Source organism: Macaca nemestrina, chromosome 11, assembly GCF_043159975.1.
Source record: "Macaca nemestrina isolate mMacNem1 chromosome 11, mMacNem.hap1, whole genome shotgun sequence".
Lineage (NCBI taxonomy): Eukaryota > Metazoa > Chordata > Mammalia > Primates > Cercopithecidae > Macaca > Macaca nemestrina.
The window spans coordinates 127,895,143-127,917,819 of NC_092135.1; the positions used below are offsets into that span (position 1 = coordinate 127,895,143).

Below are 22,677 nucleotides of genomic sequence, written 5' to 3' on the forward strand. Positions count from 1 at the left end.
CGGCCCAAGTGATGCCTTCTCCTTAAGCCACTGTAAAACAAGGAGAATGCTGTCAACAGTATCCAAAGATGACCCTCTTGCTCTGGCCCACTTAAGAGTGAAGGAAGGGGAGCCACTCTGTGGCTCCTGGCTTTGTAATCCACATTATAAACGGTGACATAAATGGTCATCAAGCACCCTTGATGGGAACTGTTACAACTGTATTTTATGTACAAAACAGGAAAATATATCTCCTCTATCTTATTATAGACGTCTATTTCCCTAAAAGGAACTAATACAAACTTTAATACATTTAAAAACAAATATTGCAAGTAAAATACATTCACAGGTGAGAGACTACTATTAATCGTTCATCTTGCAAGCAAAAAAGACTCAAGATACTTCAACCATAGAAATAGTGACATGAGCTTTGTTAAATCCCCATTTCATTGTTTTACTATTTACTTTGATATATAGAAGTTGAAAGATTCCAACTGCATAAAAACCTAGAAGTTTTCCCTCAATGTCTTGACCCAGACCTGCTGGAAATTATTACTGAGATTAAAATATATGCATTAGTGAATACTGGTTCTTATAAGACATATATAGGCATTATTAGGTAACTTACTGGAGAAGAAAAAAATACATGAAGAAATCTCTTTAATCTGATTTCTCTGCTCACAGCATCCTTTTCACTTTTAGATGTCAAATAAAGCAACAGCTGCTTCACAAATCCACTATGTTGGATTTCAAATGATGAAACATCTGACTCTGAGACTATGCTACGGATTTCTACAAGGCACTCAGCTCCACCATCCACCTGAAAGAGTTAGGAAAAGTATTTCTATATTGATTTAAGCAGTACTTAAATACACGACTCACATATCCTCAAAAGGAACTGAATATATTCTCAACGCCCTTAAAAAAAAAAAAAAAGGAGTGGTACAGTCTTAGTAAATCCTTGGAAATTATGATTTTAAACACACACACACACACACACACACACAAAATATTTCATGAGGAAAACGAGGAATCCATAATAACATAAGAAGAAAATCTTCGCATTCAACCAATGTAGTTTTCTTTAAAAAAGTATTTCTAAAGGATAAGAACACAAAACTGAAGAATAAGGGGCTATAACACCAGAATGAAAAGAGGAATCGAGAATACAAGGTGTGGCTTTAAATTAATACATTTAAGGTCTCAGCAAAATGAACAATGTCTTAGAAAACATACGACCAAAACTGCTCAAGGTACATCAAAAACATCAAAACCAACAACAACAACAACAACAAAAAAACAAAACTGAGAACCAGATGAAACATAAAACACTTATTAGTAAACCTCTAGCCTCTCCTGCCACTCTTGAGACCCCATGTGGAGAGAGGGTCTAAGGAAGGCCTATCATCTATACCTATAGTTGAGGATGACTTAGAAAACAGATGTGCTTATGGGGACATTTCTGAAGTTTCTTCATTTGTCAAGAATTATGAGATGTGAAGGAAAGAAAGTCAAAGATGAGGTTTCTAGTACATTTAATATAGACTGATGAATCCTGATAGTCAAGGGATAAGTAAAAGAAATGCCAGCACCAAGGGTGTATATAAGGTAAGAGTCGATGTAGGATAGCTAAATCCACAGGAAGCTAGAGAGTCATGAAGGAAAAGAGTAGCAGGAGATGCTGGGAAGAGACTGAAATAGAGCAGCAAAATGCACTGGCCACAGCACCTGGAGGTTGAGTTGTTCGGTTGCAGCACAAAGTCTCTGAAGGACATTCAAGGCAGGGTTGCTTCCATCCATATTCTCAGAACTGAAATAACGTTCGACAAATTTATGTGCCTGCTCCTTAATCCAACCTTTAATTTTTTCTCTACAAGAAACAAAAAGGAGATATTAAAGTCCCAGTGTATGTAGAAAGGATATAACTTCTGATCAAGGCAAATAGCTGCTACTAATTAAAATCCTTTCTGGTCTATGCTTAGAGATTAATAAATTGAGAATCCACAACCAAATTAACTTTCACTTTGAAAATGGGCTATGATGGAGAACTGTTTAAAAACTTAAAATACACTGCAGGTTATTACATGAATTGTAAACAAAGTGCACTAATTTTTTGGAACCCTGCAACCTAACACTTTCCTAAGTGTTCCCTTTATTTTCTAAAGTACACACATATGTGCATTATCCTTGCGTTTCCTGGAGAGCTGAAGTCAAGATTTACAGACCAGAAACACACACCTATTAAGGATGTAATAAGCTATGGCAAACAAGACCCAGCTGCTTAAATTACAAATGCTGATAGCTTCAGCAATTCATTCACTTAATTATTTTTAAACACTGAAATTCAGATAAACAACCAACAAAACCAAAGACAGCATGTTTATTTTCTCAATGACAATTGGTCTTTTAAAATTTACCTGCAGAGGGAAGTAATCATGTTGGTATGCTACATGCAGAACCCCAAAATAAAACAAGTCCCAAGGCCTTTAAAAAAAAAAAAGGCTCTCCCCTAAAATCTTTAAGTTCCATTGTACTGGGTAGAGAAATTTTATCACAAATGATGTGAAGAGTGTGGACAGAAAATGTCAGCTTTTCCTTGTCTGGAACAAAACTGAGAAAGAGGTTCCCCAAGGAACACAACTTCGTTTTGAACATATGAGACTTTCAGTTAGGTATGCTGGAAGGAGTTTCAAAGCACATGACTAGAACTTAGGACAAAGCCAGATGCAGGGTTCATAAACTGAGAACCTACCTCATTCTTGAACTATGCTTCTAAGAACAAATTAAAGTGTTGTGTCTATGTATCATCTCCATACAATAAATGTAGTGGCTGAAATAATGTGAAGTTTTTCTAATATGGGAATAGAAGCAACATAACATTCCCCCACCACTTCACCTATTATTGGAGATGGTATCCTTTGAGGCAGCCCTGGCAAGGCCACTACCTCCTGCAGTCCGTGCTGGCTCAATGTTGTTGCTATTGGACTGTGCACTTAACCTTCCCCATGTTTTTGGATTCAAGCTTGCCAGGAAAGAAGATTTAGGTGACTGAGTAGTGGTGGGGCTTTTAGCTATGAAAAGAAAAAAGAACTACAGTTAAGCCATTTTAGTTTAAGTCATGAAAAACAACTGATTTTTAAGATTCACAGTCTTAACAGATTAATAAACTAAAAGAACTAAGAACACTTAGTCCTCAGGAAACTTAGGCATACTTCAAGAGCCACTGGCAGTTTTAATGAAGTAAACATTTCTGCACCTGCTACCACCCTCCCCTTTACCTCCCCATAGTTTTATCAAAGGGGTTACCTTGATTGTCTACTTTGTCATCATCTCTTGGAGGTGAGTACTTTGGCCTTCTTGGCCCTCGTTTTGGCAGTCGTTTTCTCTTTAGAACATCACTTAATCGACTATCACCATGGGAAAATATGAGATAAGTTTAGTAATTACCACTGTTTTGTACCTCTACTCACCAAAAAAGCAAGCTAAAATGGCAGAAACAGTGAGTTATAAAATACTGTCATAACAAGGTATGTTCTTGTTTAGTGATTATTTAATGCCAATTCTGTGCCAGTCATGTTCTAGAGGTGTGCAGACATAGGAAATGATTATTCAGAAAATAACTAGCTGTTTAACTATACTCAACTATGAAATGTAAAGCCCAATAAGACAACTGATCAATTTTCTATGTTGTTCAACTTTAAATAGTAGTATGTAAGTATATAAAACAAATATGCAACACAAAGGAGCAGAATAAAAATAAATGGGTAGTCACTAACCTGAAAAAGAATGTTAAATCTGCATACCATACTTTTTCCCCTAACCAAAATGGCCACGAGTAACATATACACAACACTTAGTGTTCATGTTGTCAAAATACTCCTCTGCCTCTAATATACTACCGAAAGTAATTTCACAGTGTGACAATGGCAATAACATACTAAATAAATGTATTTATAAACATTTTAGTAGGGTTTTTAAAACCTATATACAAATCTAGTGAGTAGTGCGAGTAATTTATTCTGAATTAGAATCATTTAAACACCTGTAGCCTGTTCTAACGACATGAGAAATAGTTTGTAACAGCAATAAATTTTTAGATTAACAAAGCTAAATAAGATGAAAAGGCTGAAAAATGTGGTTTAGTTGGTCTGTGGCCCAAATAAAACTGGAAAAATCTGAAAAAAAAAAAAAAAAAACTGAAACGTTTCCAACACCTGACATTTCTATGGAATATACTTAATAATGTGCTCGAATATGCTTGACAATCAGGAAAAATGAACTTTCAAAGGATGAAAAATGTAATTAATTTCCATTTAAAAAATATGAATTTTTCATTTGCAACCATGCTATAATATGGAACCACTTAAAACTATTTAAAACCATGTAAAAATATTTTAAGAAAAAAGTTATTTTCTCTTTCTTTGGCATAATCAACTGTTAGACTCTATAATCAATTCCAACTCCTTAAATTAAAATGGCTCGGAAACACTGCATTTGAGCTGGGCATGCTAGCACATGCCTGTAGTCCCAGTTACTTCAGAGGCCAAGGTGGGGAGGCTCATTTGAGCCCAGGAGTTCGACGTTAGCCTGAGAAACAGAGCAAGACCCCGAGCCATGTCTCTTTAAAAAAAAGGGAGAAAGTAAAAAATTTTTAAAAGGAAAGAAATATTCCAATTGTCTGAACTGTATCATCCCCTGTAATTTACTGAGTATCTATGATGTCTCAGGCACCATGCCTACATTATAGTAAAAACCTGCAATAACTTATGTTACTGCAGCAGCTAGTGGGTAGGAATGGGGCTGGGAAGGAAGTAAAGGAGAGAGCAAGGCTGGAAAGGAAAATGGCAGCCAAAAGCTTGTAGTACTCTTGTACTTCCCTGTAGAAGCAGGCAAGTACAAGAGTCCCCAGAACTCTCCAAGTCCAATCTCCTCAGACTGGTCAAATAACATGGGTACCAGTTAAACTCAGCAGTTTCCTAAAATAATACCCCCTGTGCCAGAAGTTCAGTCTGCCACAAGTCTTGAAACTGCCAACATTCATATTTAAGCTAGACTAGAAAACTGCCACCAGGTGGCACCAATTCCCCTCATCCCCTCTCCTACCTGAGTTAGCTGTCTGCACAGGACAATGCTACCCTGCAGATTGTAAGACTAAATGTTTGGATCCCACTTATTATTACTATATTTTAGAATGATCTACTTTTCAGCTTAAAAGAAGCCAAAAGGAGTACTGCAGTGAATACATTCTCAATTTCAGAACTGAATTTGGTTCATCATGTACCACTCATCCAGTAATATTAAGCTTCTAATAGAAGAAAATAAAAACACTTTTAGAGTGTGGTTTGTTTCTAACACAACAAAACGGAAACCAATAGAAGGTTTGGAAACATTCTTAGCAGCATGGTATAACGAAGATTAAAAGCTGATAAATAAATCGGAGTAGAGAATTTAAGAACTCCCATTTTCCCTTATTAAAAGCAAAGTATTTACGCCCAGTTGCCAATTAAAGATAAACTGGAAATCAGTATTTTTTGGCCTTTATTCTAAGACTTCTAATTTTCAGTATTTTTAACTGTATCAATATCTGGATGTCTGTAAGGTCGTATGTATGCAGCAGCACAAAAAAAGTCCCAAGATTATGAAATCAGAAACCAGAATTCAAATCCCACAACGTTAGATCCTACAAGTAACATAAGTGTTGTAACACTGTGCAAGTCACAAATGCCTCTGACCTTTAGTTTCCTTGTATGTCAATGGGAATAAAACTAATCTCTTACAGTTCCTAAACACAGCCCAATATAGGTTTCCAATAAATCTTTTCTTCCCATTCTCATTAACAAAACACAGATGGAAAAATACTATATATATGCTAATATGTTACCATTTTACTCCCTATATGATTCTTAGGTACCAAAAAAAGCACTAACAGCAAAGAAATAAAAAACACAACACAATTCTTACTTACCCTTGAGGGCTGAGATCTAAAGAATCATCTCTGCTGTGCTGCAAGCTGGGTGATCCCAAGTCAGCTGCAGCGTGAGTGGCAGCTGTGGCCGTCCCACTGCTGACTGAAGTTGTGGATCCCAAGGATCCTGACCCATTCGTACATGCCTTTGGTGGACTTGTCAACAAAGACTCGGATTCTGCTAAGTGTTTTACTTGATGCATTACACCTTATAACAGAGATGAAAGGGAGTCAGTTGTAATCAGGAATAGAACCTTCTCCCCACCACTACAAAATCCCTAAATACCAACACTGACACAATACACAAAAAGACTAAAACATAACTGGCAAATAGGTAAAAGAAATTAGAAGCCAGAGTTTTCAACTTGACTTCAATCAGAAAAAAGTATAAAAACTAAAGGTTAAAGAAAAATACTTATATTGAATGTCTTCTAATCTTCAAAACCAGATTATATAAAACTTAATAGGGTCATAAAGTCCTACTCAGAGTTCAAAATACTCATTATAAAAACAATAACCAATTACAGAAATACAGTGCACACCCTGTGGTGTGATAGCCAGAAGGGATGAAAAAGACCTAGAATTATCAGTTAACTTCCAGTGCTACAAAAGGACAAGATCACATTAACACTGTCACCAAAAAAAAAAGAAAACAGCTATTGAAGGGTGGGAACTATCACATCCTTGAAGGTGTGTAAAGAGAGCTAAACATTAACTTGTGAGGCAGGGGTTCCTATCTGTCCTGGAATCATAGGAGAGTATGTATGAAGGAGCGTGACTAAGAACTATCAAAATGTATACCAATGTGTGTGTCTGATTATCAGCTAGTATAAACTATATGCAAATATGTGGATAAATTTAATGTGAGTGAATGAGCACACATTCACAGTTTTCTGGGGAAGAGTCCACGACTTCTATCATTCTATCAGACTCTTATTAAAAAACAAACTGTAATCCCATGCTGAGGCAGTAGGATTGCTTGAGGCAAGGAAGTTGACATCAGCCCAGATGTGCGCTAATTTTTGTATTTTTAGTAAAGTCGGGGTTTCACCATGTTGGCCAGGCTGGTATCCAACCCCTGACGTCAAGTGATCCACCTGCCTGGGCCTCCCAAAGTGCTGGGATTATAGGCGTGAGCCACCACGCCCAGCATGAAAGACACATTCTATGTACTCCAAGCTGTAAGCTAACAGGGCTTTAAATGTCACTTTTAAATTGAAAAGCTATCAGTTTTTGTTCAACAGATTAAAACTTTATTTCTATTGAAGTACTATCTAGACTAAATGACTATTAATTTATATGACATTACCTTCTCTTCTGAAGTAAACACTAAAAATATCAGGTAACTTCTGCATTAAGATTTCTGCCATCTGAAGTGCTCCCACTACTATCTTCAGGTCTTGGCTTGACAGCATGGAAGCAATGTGACTAAAAAAAGAAAGCATTTGTATATAAAACTCTGCCTGAATTTGATGATTATTTTTGGCCATACTACTTTAAATTGAGAGCAAAGCATTTTCATTGTGAAACCATTCTATTAACATAAACATTTTTCTTAACTGTTCAACTTTTATATTTTATAAAAGCTGTATGTGAATATGAATAGACATTAGACAAAAAAGAGCTCAAGATACTCCAAACAAACTTTTGTGCATATTTTTTCTATTATTACTTTAGAGGTTTCTGAAATTACTTGCAGAGATTTGAATTTGTAAAATGTTTCTACTATTTTCATTAACACACCTTGAAACAGCATGATTTTTCAGAACATCCTTCAGAAGTTCAGCATCCGCAAAATAAATTATCCTAAGAATTGCTCTAAGGCACTTATGTCTGACCGCAGGTCCTGCTGAGGAACTATACACTTCATAAAGAACACCAAATAATGTCTTAATAAAAGACTTAGCCAGTTCTGGATCCTCTTTCATAAGCTGTGCTCGAGCATCATCCTTCTTTGACTCTGAATATCCACCTATTACATTAAAAAAAAAAAAAAATGCAATCCTGAAGTGACAGACTTCAGAAACACAATAAACAATATAAAATACTCAAGTCAATGTAATTCTTGAAATGCTATGAAAACTTTTTCATTATAAAACACATGAACTTCTTTGATATGATCAACTAGGATTTACAAAGATGCTAAAGGCAACATTAAGACAGGCAAAATTCAGCTCTCTAGAAAACCAGTGACCCATTCGGACCAGCTGAAAGTAACAATTCATCACCACACTGTACCTCTTTATTTTACTGATATATATTCAATGAAACAACAGGGAAATCCAGTCCTAACCAACTAAACCAGTGGTAAGAAACAAGAGTTCTAGAAATACACGGTATTTCACTAAAAGCTTTGTAAAATGGATAAAAAAGGTATTTCTGCCACTTTGCTTAGTGACATAAAGTGTGAGGAAAAGATAACTGATAAATAGTAAGTTATACACAAGGGGTTGACAAAGTACGGTCTGTAAGCCGAATCCAGTCCACCACCAGTTTTTGTAAATATAATTTTATTAGAACGCAGCCATGTACATTTGTTTACATATTGTATATGGCTAATTGAAGGCTACAATGGCAGTGGTGGTGAATATAGACTATATAACCTGCAGCACTTACATTATTTGCTCTCTGGCCCTTTTCTTTTTCTTATTTAATTAATTTATTGAGACGGAGTCCCACTCTGTCGCCCAGGATGCAGTGCAGTGGCGGGATCTCAGCTCACTGCAAGCTCCGCCTCCCGGGTTCACACCATTCCTCTGCCTCAGCCTCCCAAGTAGCTGGGACTATAGGCACCCGCCACCATGTTCGGCTAATTTTTTGTATTTTTAGTAGAGACGGGGTTTCACCGTGTTAGCCAGGATGGTCTCCATCTCCTGACCTCATGATCCACCCACCTCGGCCTCCCAAAGTGCTGGGATTACAGGCGTGAGCCACCAAGCCCAGCACTATCTTGCCCTTTTCCCAAAAAAAAAAAAAAAAAAAAACACATTTGTGGACCACTGTTCTATAAGCTACAGCTGCAAAAGCAATAAACTAAATCCCTGAGGGGAGAGAGAAATGTCAGAAACCTGGCTTTGTTTTTTTTTTAATCACGATTATCTGTCCTCAATTAATTCAGATAATTTTGGCAGGAAGGTATAAAATACAAGGTTGGAAAGAACTAGTCAATGGACCTAAAGGTATAATAGTAGTAACAGGATCAGATAAAAATCTGCATGAGCGAATTCTAACTCGAGTCTCAGAACATCAGGTAAGTAGACAAATTGTGGAAAAGACACCAGTTAATACTGGCTCACTCATCCATTACTGCACATGATTTAAGAAATCCAAAACCAAATTATTGTTATGCAATTGACTTAAGCTTAAAAAGATACTTCATGAGCCAATTATTATTTATTATGCAAACACAAAATATTGCACAATAGTATAGTGCTATTTTAACTCAGAATGTACTTACTAGTGTTACTATTGGCTAAGGGGTTAGGTTTTCTCTGAATGGCACGTGCTGTTCCCGTGTCCTCATTGATTTGCTGCATAGAATTAAAATCAATAGTATAAACTCGTCCCAGAGTGGACAAGCTTATCTCATCCTCACCGACCTGATGGGCTGCCTGAGAGCAAAGAGAGAGAAACTTTGAATATAAACATTGAGAAATCTATTACCTTAAGACACAGTGGGGACCCTCCAAATATGCTATCTTACATATTTATTTCATCAGGCCTTAGATGGTGAAGTTAACAGAAGATGGAAAATTTAATAGTGTAGATAGGACAAAACTCATTCATTCACCAAATCATTTTTAGTTAGACATAGGTTACATGCCTCAAGCCTTATCAGGGACCCTTAGACAAAAATGCAGATAAAATCTTGATGAAAGATCCACCTATGTAGCATCACTGACACAAAGAAGACACCATTTGTATTAAGAATGCTTTTGAGACATTGCTTATAAAAAAATCAGTTATCCATAAATCTTGGTATTCTTAGATTAAAAATGTTATTTACACGATGAATTCTTAGCAACCTACCAAAATCCTCCCTTAAAATGATCCTATAAAATTGTCCTCATGAAACAAAGATAACTTAGAGATTGAAAGGGACACAACTGAAACAGATTCATTGCCAAGGTTGCGTGTGGTATACAGAACATATTTGAGACAGTTCAATGAACACGAGTTTGATTTAAAGAGACTCCAGAAGTGACAAAATATTCTCATTACAGAATCCAATCTATGGAACTCCTAGGCTGAATGGAAGACAAGATTCTCAGCACATATGAGAGAGTAAGCTAATAGTGAAGGTGATCAGGAAGCTAATAGTGAAGGTGATCAGGAAAATGCTAAAAAGAAGATGACTTAGAGTTAGAGACCAGGACCGCTATTAGCAGGATTGGCCTGCTTATATATTGCTTATATACAATGCTGCACAAAACACCAGTCAAAGTCAATTTTCTCATAAAAGTTGGCTCTGAAACTGGATTTATTTTTAAAACTCTTGATTTTATGATGTAAGTCATTGGTTTAAACTTTTTTCTAAAATTCATTTTTAGAAACGAACTAGAAGGCACCTTTAAAGAAGACTGTCTATTCAAAATGTGTGATGTTCTAAAAAAAATTCAAACATCAAAGGTTGAAATTAGAAAAGACACAAATTCTTACAGGTGTCTCATGTATTGAAAATAGTAAATTATGCATGGCATCACAAATAACACAGTGACCAACACCTCCTAAGCTGGAGCAAATATTATGCTAATTTAGTTTTAAAAAATATTTCAGTGCAAACAATATATAAGAAAGTAAAAATCAAAATCACATAAAACTGTCACACAAAATCACTGTCAACATTTTGGTATATTCCTCCCCTTTGTATTATTCATATTTTCACTTATTTTGCTGAATTCCAAAAAGATTCACATAATATTGTATACTGTGTTTTTCATTCATATTTGATTTTATATCATTAAAATCTGTCCCAATAATATCTGGATAACATACAAGCCTATGTGTATCACAATTTACTTAATTATTTACCCAGAACTAGCTATTTCATTTGTTTCCATGTTTTTGCTCTTAAAAAATATTGAGAGGGAACTATTTGTATGTAAATCTTTGCTCACGGGACATTGCTTTCTGATAGAAGATAGATACGTTTTAGAACCTACAGCCTAAGTCTTCCAATGTTTCCTTTCAGAAATGAGGAAACTATGGAACAACAAACTTAAATTACTTGCTCCAAGTCAATCAGGTAGTTAGCAGCAGAAGCAGGACTAGAACATGATGTTTTCTGACCTGAACAGAAATGAGGACCTTGTTCTCAGGAGACAAAATGAGAGAATCTTGAGTTAATTCAAAATCAAGCACATTCAAGTACACATATCCACCTCCCCACTCCATCCCTACACCCACTCTCCAACAAAATAGACATATTTAAACGGTACGATGAAACTACTACCTCAATGATCCGGCTGTCAATCCTGTTATATGGATGCCAGAGGCCCCGATCGTCACGCCACTGCCATATCGCACCATCTGTGTTCTGTGCATTTCCCTTCTTCAACATGGTATCAACTGCAAAAATGCCTTCTTTTGGTAAACATGGCATAAGTTCACTGAAAACAAAAAGTACAATAATTTTAGTAACTTTATGAAATATCAGTAAACATTAGGTCTATGAAGAAAAATAATCTCACACAAACTACAAGTTATAGTTAGCCCCATCTTTTTTTTTTGGAGACAGAGTCTCACTCTGTCACCCAGGCTGGAGGGCGGTAGCATGATCTCGGTTCACTGCAACCTCCGCCTCCCGGTTTCAAGCAATTCTCCTGCCTTGGCCTCCCAAGCAGCTGGGATTACAGGTGCTCGCCACTACGCCCAGCTAATTTTTTGTATTTTTATTAGAGACGGGTTTTCATCATGTTGGCCAGGCTGATCTCAAACTCCTGACCTCGTGATTCATCCGCCTTGGCCTCCCAAAGTGATATTTAGCCCAATCTTTACCAAATCAGAGATGTCAGTTCATACAGTTCTTGAGGACTTCGTGGAACAAGATCAATCTGTTCCTGACAACTTCCATTGGAGGCACCACACAGGAGAAAGTGAAGCGTTTCTGCAATGTCTGTAAAAACCAACAACAAAAAACAAAAGCCTATTAAACTAGTTATAGTACCTCATTCAAGGGCAAACATTACCCAAGGGGGTAAAATAACCAGAATTATTTTCTTACAAAGCAACATAATGCAGAAATTAATGTAAAAAATGCAAAAGTGCTGTAATAAAGACCTAAAAAGAAATTCGTGTAGATTTTAACAATCTCTTTCTGGAGACTTCATTCTTTAGTTCAAACCTAGCTGGGTGCCTCATCACAATTCCTTCTTAACCCTAAGACTTCAGGAACCCTTTATTTCTTTCCTTGAGAAGCACAGTATTTTGCACAAAAATGCATTCAACATACCACAAACCAAATATATTCATGTATTTGTCTTCAATTCAAATACACTGAAAATGTGTGGCCTATAGTATAAAATGTAACAATTAAAAACTGTATTGTGATCAAACTGTAACTTGATACAAGGATCGGGCAGGCATTCTCTACTGTAAGTTTCCACTGCCAGAAGACATCATTCTCTGGAGGACTCTGCAGTGATCACCACTCAGATGTGCTGACGCTGAGTGGAAGGAACTCTCAGTCTCCACAGTTTAGTCAGTCTAAACCTAAGGAAAGCTGAAACCTAAAGACACAGCGGGGTCTTTGCTGATTGTGTGTGTGTTCCTGTAAATATTATACATATGCAAAATATACATAGACATTTTATTAGAATGTTTTGCCAATAATCAGTAAGTTCTATAATCAAGAAAAATATTCATTAATGATTTGGGCAGAGAGATGTGGATAGTGAATTGCCTGCCACACAGAATTTCACAACTAGTGGTTAAGATTTTTTTTTAATTGCAGTTTTGCAACTTTATAGACAAGTTTGAATACATGGTATGCTGCATTATAAGGATTTTATTTTTTTAGAAGTCAAGGGATGACAACAAAATAGAGACAAATAGAAGAGGTCCACATTTCCTTTTACAGGGTTATTACAGTAAGCAACTATGGTGACCTCCATATGACAAACATGTGGTAAACTGCCTGGAGCATGCAAAAGAGGTGAAAATACACTAAAAGAAAAAAAAAGTTAAACAAAAGGCAGGTAGCAATTTTCCAAATTAGTATTTAGGGATGTGCTGTAACAAAACGTACATTAACAAGAAATAATCTCTCTTACTGATTCGGGAAATGTTGGGATAAACAAGGTTCAAAGAACTCCTAGGGACTTTAGTAAGTAAAATGAATTGTGGATACTCAAGAAGGAGTTGAACCTTTCCCAATCTTATTTAGGAAAAGAGCACTTTCTTCAGGACCACTCAAAATAGGGTTGTCTGGAATACCAAGCTTGGAAAAGACTCTATGCTTTATGGAGAATCTTTCCAACTAGCCACCTCAACAACATTATTTTTCTACAAAGTTATGTGCCAATGTGTTAATTCACAAGAAGAGCGACTAAATATAAAACTGAGCTTCCCTAAAACGAAAATATTATACTGCTAAATATACTGTCTCAGACAGTATGGGACCACTCAGACAGAGTGGGACCAAAGACGATTTTATCAGTTAATATCATCACTGACTCCCGGGGTAACATCCACAGAGATTAGAATTATGGCTATGAAATTACGCACAATTAAAGGTATTCTACACAAAAGTGATGAATACTCTTCTAGAACCAATCATAACAGCCAGGTGTGATAGCTCATGCCTATAATCCTAGTACTTTGGGAGGCCAAGGCGGGAGGAAGGCTTGAGCCCAGGACTTCAAGAACACCCTAGGCAATACAGTAAGACCTTGTCTCTACAAAAAGTTAAAAAGAAAAAAAAAAAATTACAATGTATAGATGTTGTTTGGTGCCCCACCATTCTCTGACATCAACCTGTTAAGTCTAAGGATTGAGAGAGGAACGGTCAACTACAAGAACAGTGCAATACAATTTTATTTCCTATACGCTGTGTAAAGGTTTAGAAATATCTAAATTTGAAAGGTCTACGTTTGAAAAGGTTTAGAAATAACAAATTAGCAAACATCAGAGGTATTCATCATTATAAATACATTCCTACTTTCTGAGGGAAGGAAGCATTCTGGAATCAGAAAAACTGCTAGAAAATCTAACATGGGCAGAAAAAGCAACCTATATAAGCTGAAGACAGCTGGTTATTGGTTAACATAAAACTCAGAATTCTCCTAATCAAGGATGGTTACATGACAAACATTGAATAGAAATTAATGACTTTGTATTGTTAGCCCTAGAAACACCAAGGGCAAACGTTTAATTTATACTTTAAAAGGAGTATGTTAGAAACATTAACATACCGTCCCAACACAAATTTATTACATATTAACACTTCTCTTTACTATCCAGTGCCTATGATATTAGTAATCTCTTCCATTTGCTTGGCTTATGTTGACTTTACACATTAATGAAGAACCAACTTTTCCTGCTTAAAGTAGAACAGTAAAATTGCACTTACTTTGTTTCATAAGTTGAACAGCTAAAGTTGGACAGTTGGAACACATCAGAGAAAACATGCGAACCACCATTATAAACATCCCAGAACTTAAAATGGGTGGAGTCACTACCAACAGCTGTTGAACATTTGTAAGCAGATCTTTGGAAGCAACCTGCTGGAGTAAATTCTTCACGAACACAAGAATAAAGGAATTATTACATCAAGATTCAGCAATTCAACCACCTCATAAAAATACTACCAAAGACTAAACACTTACCTCCTCATGCTGGAAGTTGTCCACTAGGCGTGCAAAACAAAGGCAAGTGCTTTCTACTGACTTTTTATCCTATTTTTTTTAATAAAGGAAAATAAAATTTATTAGCATGAAGCATTTTCACTGTCATATATCACTATTTCATCTTCTTCCTAATCCCAGATTCTTGAAGGCAAGCTCAATTAGTAAACGATGGCTTTGAAAATGCAAATGGGCCTAAGCAAGGTAGTCAGTAACGTCACAATTTCAAAACAAAGAGGAAACAAACCAACCTCTCCCCTGTATAAAGGCCACTACTAGATAAAAGCAAATACACAGAAAAGGAAGAACTATTATGCTTACGCAATCTCGATACCTAAACAAATGTTATACTAAAGAAATATATAAACATCCTACTTTCCTTTAAAAGCATTACAAGTAGAAATGTTTAAGTGGGTACACACTAAAAAGTTAGAAAAAGGAAAGTTGCGAGAACCAGACATTGTTTCTTGACAATGTTACAAATAGGGCATAGACTTGCAATATTCACTATTAAAAACAAGTAATTCACTATTAAAAAGTTACATTACAAAAACAAATTGCCATATTTGTCATAAAAACAGGGTGGCATCATTGACAAAACGTTTGAAATAATTGTCATAAAAAGAAGGGAAAGACTGTTTTACTGGCTAGACTAATGTTTTGATAGACCTTGATTTTTCCTAACTTATAATTTGACTTTTCATATGTAAAAATTAGACTTGTTTCTACAAAAATGAGAATTCAGATATTATAAAGGCCTATAGCCTAAACCTTCACTGACAGTACATAAATCTAGAAAGAGTGCTAGAAATAGTGACTATTTAACTTCTCCAAATCTTTTGTCTTATTTCTAAAGAACATCATACGGAACTGATTATCACACACCAGAGCACACACTTTTAGACTACAGAAAAGATTATCTCAACTATGTTTTTATTTATTATTATTATTTTGAGACAGAGTTTCACTCTTGTTACCCAGGCTGGAGTGCAACGGCACGATCTCAGCTCACTGCAAACCTCTACCTCCTGAGTTCAAGCGATTCTCCTGCCTCAGCCTCCCGAGTAGCTGGGACGCATCACCACACCCGGCTAATCTTTTATTTTTAGTAGAGATGGGGTTTCACCGTGTTGGTCATGCTGGTCTCTAACTCCTGACCTCAGGTGATCCACCCGCCTCGGCCTCCCAAAATGCTGGGATTACAGGTGCAAGTCATTGTGCCCCCAGCCAACTATGTTTTTAAAAATAAACACATAAACACATTTTTAAAAAATGAGTAACACTACTTTGCCTTGATCATCGTAGAAGCAAAAGACTCTAGGGTGATTAAATGATCACTACTATTTTATCTTACATAAATCCCTTATTTGGTCAGACGCGGTGGCTTACGCCTGTAATCCCAGCACTTTGGGAGGCTGAGACAGGTGTGTCACTTGAGTGCAGGAGGAGTTTGAGACCAGCCTGGCCAATATGGCGAAACCTTGTCTCTACTAAAAACACAAAAATTAGCTGGGCGTGATGGCACGCACCTGTAATCCCAGCTATTCAGGAGGCTGAGGCAGGAGAATCGCTTGAACCCGGGAGGCAGAGGCTGCAGTGAGATCACGCCACTGCACTCCAGCCTGGGCAACAGAGTAAGTAAGACTCAGTCTCAAAAACAAAACAAAACAGAACAAAAAAAAAAAATTCCGAAATTGTTTAAAAATATTTTTAGGAACCTAATGTCCCACGGGTCTTAGCCACACTTTGTAATGGCAATTTCAAAGCCAGGTTTCTAGAAATATCTTTAGCAATAACAAACAACACTTTAAAATATTTCTCTGTAGTTTAAAAAAAAAAAAAAAAAAGATCAATTTCTCCATAGCCTTGAAGCTGCACTCACAATTTGTCCTCACCATCCCCGGCCCATAAACCCTGCTTTTCACACTGTATCATCAGGTCCACTGATTCTGCCACCTAGATAATCGCTTTTGCTCTTCTCCAACCCCAGCCAGCCACAAACTACATTTTTCATTTCTGTTTGGGACACAGTCTAGTCTCTCTTCTGGTCTTAACCCATATCCTCCTGTTTCCATCTGACTCCTCCAATGCCTCTCAAGAAAGGGTGATCTTTCCAAAAAGAACTTCTGATCATATCACAGAGTAAATACTCAGTGTTTGCTGAAATAACAAATCCATCCCTTAAAGTCAAAATTGTTAAAGTCATCAAACATATGAATTACTGTTCGTTTGAATAAATCTACCAAAATTTTATAAAATAACCTAATATGGCACATAACTGGATAAAAATAAAAAATATTAATCAGAACATTTTTGATTATATATGCAGTTGAAAGATTTAAAATACTAACTGAAATTGTCATTTTTAAAAAGTGGCTAGGCACGATAGTTCATGCCTGTAATCCCAGCACTTTGGGAGGCTGAGGCGGGTAGATCACTTGAGGTCAGGAGTTCAAGACCAGCCTGGCCAACATAGTAAAACCCCGTCTCTACTAAAAATACAAAAATTAGTAGGGCGTGGTGGCACACACACACAATCCCAGCTACTCACTCGGGAAGCGGAGGCAGGAGAATCACTTGAACCCAGCAGGCAGAGGTGGCAGTGAGCTGAGATTATGCCACTGCACTCTAGCCTGGGTAACACAGTGAGACTCTATCTCAAAAAAAAAAATTAAATTAAATAAAAAATAAAATTAAAAAAATAAGTAATAAAGCACTTAAAGGCACATAAAATAGATGCATATTTTACCTGATGTGTTAGCCTTTGGGTTAGCAATGGGAGGGAATCTGCCACAAAATGAAATTCATCTGGTGTGATACTCTGGCAGCAATTGGCTGCAATTGCTAATGCATTTCTTTGGGCATTTATGCTGAAGAACTCTAAGTACAGCAAGCAGTCTGCCAAACCACCCTAAAATATAGAAAACTGTTAAGGTAAAGAAAAATCCTTTATCAGCAATAAAAATAATTTAACTCTTAAAAAGTCTAGCACATTACTTTGGAAACAACATTTGTATCTTACAAAAACTGCAATTAAGTAGCTTGTACAAATGTGGATTTTAAAAATTCTACATAAGGTGAAATGTAGTCCTTCAGTAACAATACTTACCGCCTGTAGAATGGCTTTACTGTGTCTCCGTGACAACATCTCCAAGGCAGTCAAGGCCTGCTCTGCCACATCAATACACTGAATAACTTGCAGCTGGGAACATATAGTTACCATAAGGTTATCATTTAAGTTATTTTCCAATAACTTATCTTCTACAGACAGTATTTTCTCTAATTTACATCAATGTATACTATCTCAAAACGTGTAACCCACCATAGGATGTAAGTCGCTTAGCAGCTTAAGCTATAAAGTATGGCCAAAACAGTTTCCTTCTAACCAGTTTGTGGTTTTAAGATACTGAAAAATGTTTTACATAATAAACCAAACCTAATTACATAACCTTTAAATCTTCAGATTTAAAATAGATGAGTTGTTTTACATAACAAAATTTTAAAATCAGATTTTAACTTTACATCATATTGCAAATTTATGAGATAAATTTTGTTGTGCATTAAACAAACAAAAAGGTCCGTAAGACAGACAACAAACACAGTTTACTACAAACCATATGAAAATTTCTATTCCCCACTGATTCAACTTTCTCAGCTATATAATGAGGGTATAAATAGCTATCAACCTCACTGGGATGTTTTCTAGAAATCAGATTATTTTTAATCAAATACTTTAAAGTTCTTCTCTGAAAGTTCTTATATTAATGTGCTAATTATTACTAAAAATTACAAAACTAGGCTGGGATTCTACAAATGATTTATCTTCAACTTCAAACTATTGATCTGCTGGATATAAAACATTTTTCAGGAATCTTGGCTAAAAAATATACTTTATTTAGATAATGAAAGCTGAAATTCAAGAGTTTGAAACTTGATTTCCCTATGCCTGCTTTTGAACAAATGGGGTAAAAGTAGGATCACCTTTTCTAAAAAGACAGGAATAGCATCTACTACAACAGCAGAAGATCGAGGAAGTGCTTCCATCATGTATGTTAAGGCTCGACAAGCATGGTTCATCTAGAAAAGAAGAGATTTCGATGAATAAAAATTCAAAACTTAAATATCCACCATTTAAAAAAATACAGTATATACTTACAATATCAAAATTATGCTCCATCTGAAGTAATGTAATCTGTTAAAAAGATAACAAAGTATTAGAAGGTATACTCCTTGGGAAAATCCTAAAGGTGTTTCTTCCTCTTCTATTTGAACTTCAGCTGAAATGGTATTATTCGTAACTTTTACCACACAAAAATAACGTCAAGATAAAACCTAGTAGGCATACACCAGGAATGATTACACTCAGGATGGTTCATCACACACAGTGACTCCGACTTGAGTGTGCTGCTAGATAACCATCACCTCATGATACAGGTCACAAACAAAGCCTTCTTGTTGCTTACAACCTATCCTTTTGGTAGCTCTAACCCTTTCAGAAGCCTATTAATATATCCCTGAGAACTTACCAGTGTTAATAAATACTAGATAGATAAATAAACAGGATCAGCAATGCATTGACATTTGTTGAATTAACAAATGTCAGCAAAGATTCAGGACCATAACTCTTGTGAACAAGCTTCTCTAAAACAGACAAGCACCATTTAACTCAGCTTTAAAATACACAGTAATATAGGATTTAAACACAAGATAGATCACACCAGAAACTATGCACTAATTAAAGTCAAATTAATATAATTACTCCATATACGCGGGAATAAGTTTAAATATTGATTTTAGTTTTTCTTGTGGGAAGGATCTTAAGCAGATTTCAGCTATGTTTTTCTAATGAAGGAATGCAAAACTGCTGGGGATACATACTCCATCCTCTTGAAGCAGCTGAGTCACCAAAGAAATTTTCTCCTTGGGGGTAAGACAGTCATTCACTGTCTTCTGGTTCAACAGAAATTTTTAAATGCACTGAATTAAGTACCCTTCAATTAAATTTATAACAACAACAAACATCAGATATTCTAACACAATACTCACACAATATGAATGTCTTCTCAGCTCTGAATTGTGCTGGGTAAAGTATACCTACATACCAGAAGTCCTAAGAACTATTTTTGTTTAAAAGCAGTTACACACAAACACCATAACACATACACACACTCCATTTCAGGACTTAAAAAAACCAAAATCCTACTTATCAAATCACTTAATATTAGTCACTTAGAACACTTAGTGTAATTTGAAAGGGGTTGTCATGTTAAAAGAAAAAGTACTAAGTTCCCCAATTATTAAACAACCTTGTTATACCGTGTTTGGGAAGGACTGACATAAGCAGATTCCCTTTCACCAAAAATGGCTATTTATGTCACATGACTGCACTGTGATGAAGAGATATACATAAATAATATTCAACTGTGATAAAACATATATCTGGAGAACTCATTAATAACAGCCATTATTAATAGCGAGAGCATCCTTGTGCAAGTCAATCAGGTACTTAAATCTAATTAACAACCAGCACATTAAGTAAAGTGAATTATGTGTCAACATTTCCGCCTAGACTTAATGGCTTCTTTATTTAACTAATAAAAATTAAAATTTAACTGTAGATAGTATAAGGTAAGCCCAGTTATTTGTTGCTACTTCTTAGTGAACAAACAACAATAACAATAAAACAAACGAAAATTTGATGCGGGTCACAGAAGCCAGCTATTGAACAAATCAGCAATCTGAGAATGGACATTAACACAGGCAAAATCTGAAAGTTGAAAGGTTAATAATACTGCTATTACGAAACACACAGAAAGCAACATGTACAACTTTTACTAGAATGGAAATGATAAAATTTGAACACTGGCTTTTATTATCTGCATCTGGGTGGCAGGTGAAGAAATTGTTCTATCCTTTATCAAACTCTGCCAGAGCTAAGCCATCCAAATAAGAACAAGCAGAATAAGAATCATCACCTTGCATTTCACAGGCTTTTCTTTACTCAGCTCTATCACCAAAACTCAAGCTATCTCCATAATTTGTTCAAACAGGACAATATGATGTAATAACCACAGCTTTACTGCATATACAAAAAAGATTTACATGGTATTTAATTGTAATTTCCAAAAAAAAACATGCTACAATGTCATCATGTTTATGTTTGTCTTTTGGTAGCGTTTGATTTAGACTCAAATTTTAATCTTACATTATAGCCAATTTATTTAACTTTGAACAAAGAAATTATCAATCCACTATTTAAACACTGTATTGTGCTAAGGTGCCTACATTTGATAATAGCAATTTTTCTTCCTATTGTTTTCATATTTAAAAGTTTAAGGAATCAAGCTGTTAATAAATTTCTCATATCAAAATATCAACTCATAACTGTGTTGAAAAGGCACTAAGAAGATTTTTTAAAGTCTTTATTTCTTTTTCTTAGACAGAGTTTCACTCCTGTTACCCAGGCTGGAGTACAGTGGCACGATATTGGCTCACTGCAAGAGATTAGAGCGATTCTCTGCCTTCCAGGTTCAAGTGACTGTCCTGCCTCAGACTCCTGAGTAGCTGGGATTTACAGGCACCTGCCACCATGCCCAGTAAATTTTTTCTATTTTAAGTAGAGACAGGGTTTCACCATGTTGGCCAGCCTGGTCTTGAACTCCTGACCTCAGATGATCGACCTATCTCGGCCTCCCAAAGTACTAGGATTACAGGCATGAGCCACCATGTCTGGCCAACATAAAAGCTTTTAAACTGAAAAGATCCACATATATACCATATGGCTTGAGTAGTATTCCCATGTAGACACGTACTAAATATGAAACCTTTCTGGCCCTCCGACACAACCCAAAGTGAGCTTCCCCGGCCCATTGCTCCATGGATCACCAGGCTAAAAGAAAAAGCACGTATATTTTACATGGCAGGAGTTAAGGTTACTGATGAGGCGAACAATTTAAAACCAGTCATTTAAGTATCAAGAATTGGGTGACTATTCATCAAAAAATGACTTAGAAAATTTGCTATCTCATTAGCAACTGCTCACAGTATCTATAAGCATGAAATAAAAGCACCAAGTCATATACTCGTCTCTTAACTCTATCATGTTTTAAAAATTAATACTGACAATAATCATACATTCAGTAAAAAATCAGCAGATTTCTGCAGACAAATGAAGTAAAATGAGGGGAAAACACTATGCTTACCAAAGCTGGAACAACACTCTTGACAGGAAACCCTCCCAGTGTCTCCTCATTTCCCATGACCAGCAACTGACACATCTCAATAACTGCCTGAAGCTGTTGACTTTCATCACTGGCTTGCAATCCTTGTAGTAGCTGCTGGGCCTTAGAACCTTTAGAGAAAAAAATAATTATTATCTTTAAACACTTAAGAAAATTATTACTAGGTATAAGGTGTGACTCGCAATGTAACTGGTTGCTTATCTTCTTTGGATCCTAACAGGTCTATTCCAGGGTCAAGGCACACTGCTAATACACTGAAGGAAGAATTAAATTAGTTGCATCTGCTCTGCCTTATCATGCTTTCACAGTTATGTATTTCTGACTTCTTAATTGAAAAGTTGACTGGTTTCACAGCAAAAAAAGAAAAAATAATATCCATAAGACCAGTATAAACTGATAGCTTTAACATGATCTGTTTTAAGGAAATATAAATCGTGAGCAAAGGTTTGCTACAATAATAAAAACCTGTTAAACAATGATGCCCATACTTCAAAGGAAACGTTATACACCTCCAAATATCCGTTCCAGAATAAATAGAATCCAATTAACAGTGAAAGGGCAAGGAAATAAAAAACAGACACAACGACGTATCTAACAAGGGAACGAAAAGAATATTCTGTAAAACTACACACACACACACACACACACA

At 36.0% G+C, this 22,677-nt stretch overlaps 1 protein-coding gene across 29 annotated transcripts in view; it reads right to left on the reverse strand.

The window, feature by feature from the left end:
* Positions 1-22,677, reverse strand: part of LOC105473959 (thyroid hormone receptor interactor 12) — a 153,631-nt gene that overhangs the window by 27,369 nt on the left and 103,585 nt on the right. For 13 of the 29 annotated variants that reach the window (XM_071073497.1, XM_071073500.1, XM_011728219.3 and 10 more), the window contains 17 exons: positions 21,990-22,138; positions 18,944-18,979; positions 18,769-18,864; positions 17,897-17,989; positions 17,537-17,698; positions 14,770-14,838; positions 14,514-14,679; positions 11,942-12,059; positions 11,394-11,553; positions 9,402-9,555; positions 7,688-7,916; positions 7,254-7,372; positions 5,945-6,152; positions 3,286-3,386; positions 2,876-3,050; positions 1,708-1,849; positions 608-799 (listed from right to left, as the gene is read on the reverse strand). In XM_071073497.1, coding sequence (XP_070929598.1) covers positions 608-799; positions 1,708-1,849; positions 2,876-3,050; positions 3,286-3,386; positions 5,945-6,152; positions 7,254-7,372; positions 7,688-7,916; positions 9,402-9,555; positions 11,394-11,553; positions 11,942-12,059; positions 14,514-14,679; positions 14,770-14,838; positions 17,537-17,698; positions 17,897-17,989; positions 18,769-18,864; positions 18,944-18,979; positions 21,990-22,138 — 2,369 coding nt within the window. The remainder of the gene's footprint in view (positions 1-607; positions 800-1,707; positions 1,850-2,875; positions 3,051-3,285; positions 3,387-5,944; positions 6,153-7,253; positions 7,373-7,687; positions 7,917-9,401; positions 9,556-11,393; positions 11,554-11,941; positions 12,060-14,513; positions 14,680-14,769; positions 14,839-17,536; positions 17,699-17,896; positions 17,990-18,768; positions 18,865-18,943; positions 18,980-21,989; positions 22,139-22,677) is intronic. The other 16 variants (XM_024790330.2, XM_011728226.3, XM_024790327.2 and 13 more) reach the window with 3 other exon arrangements.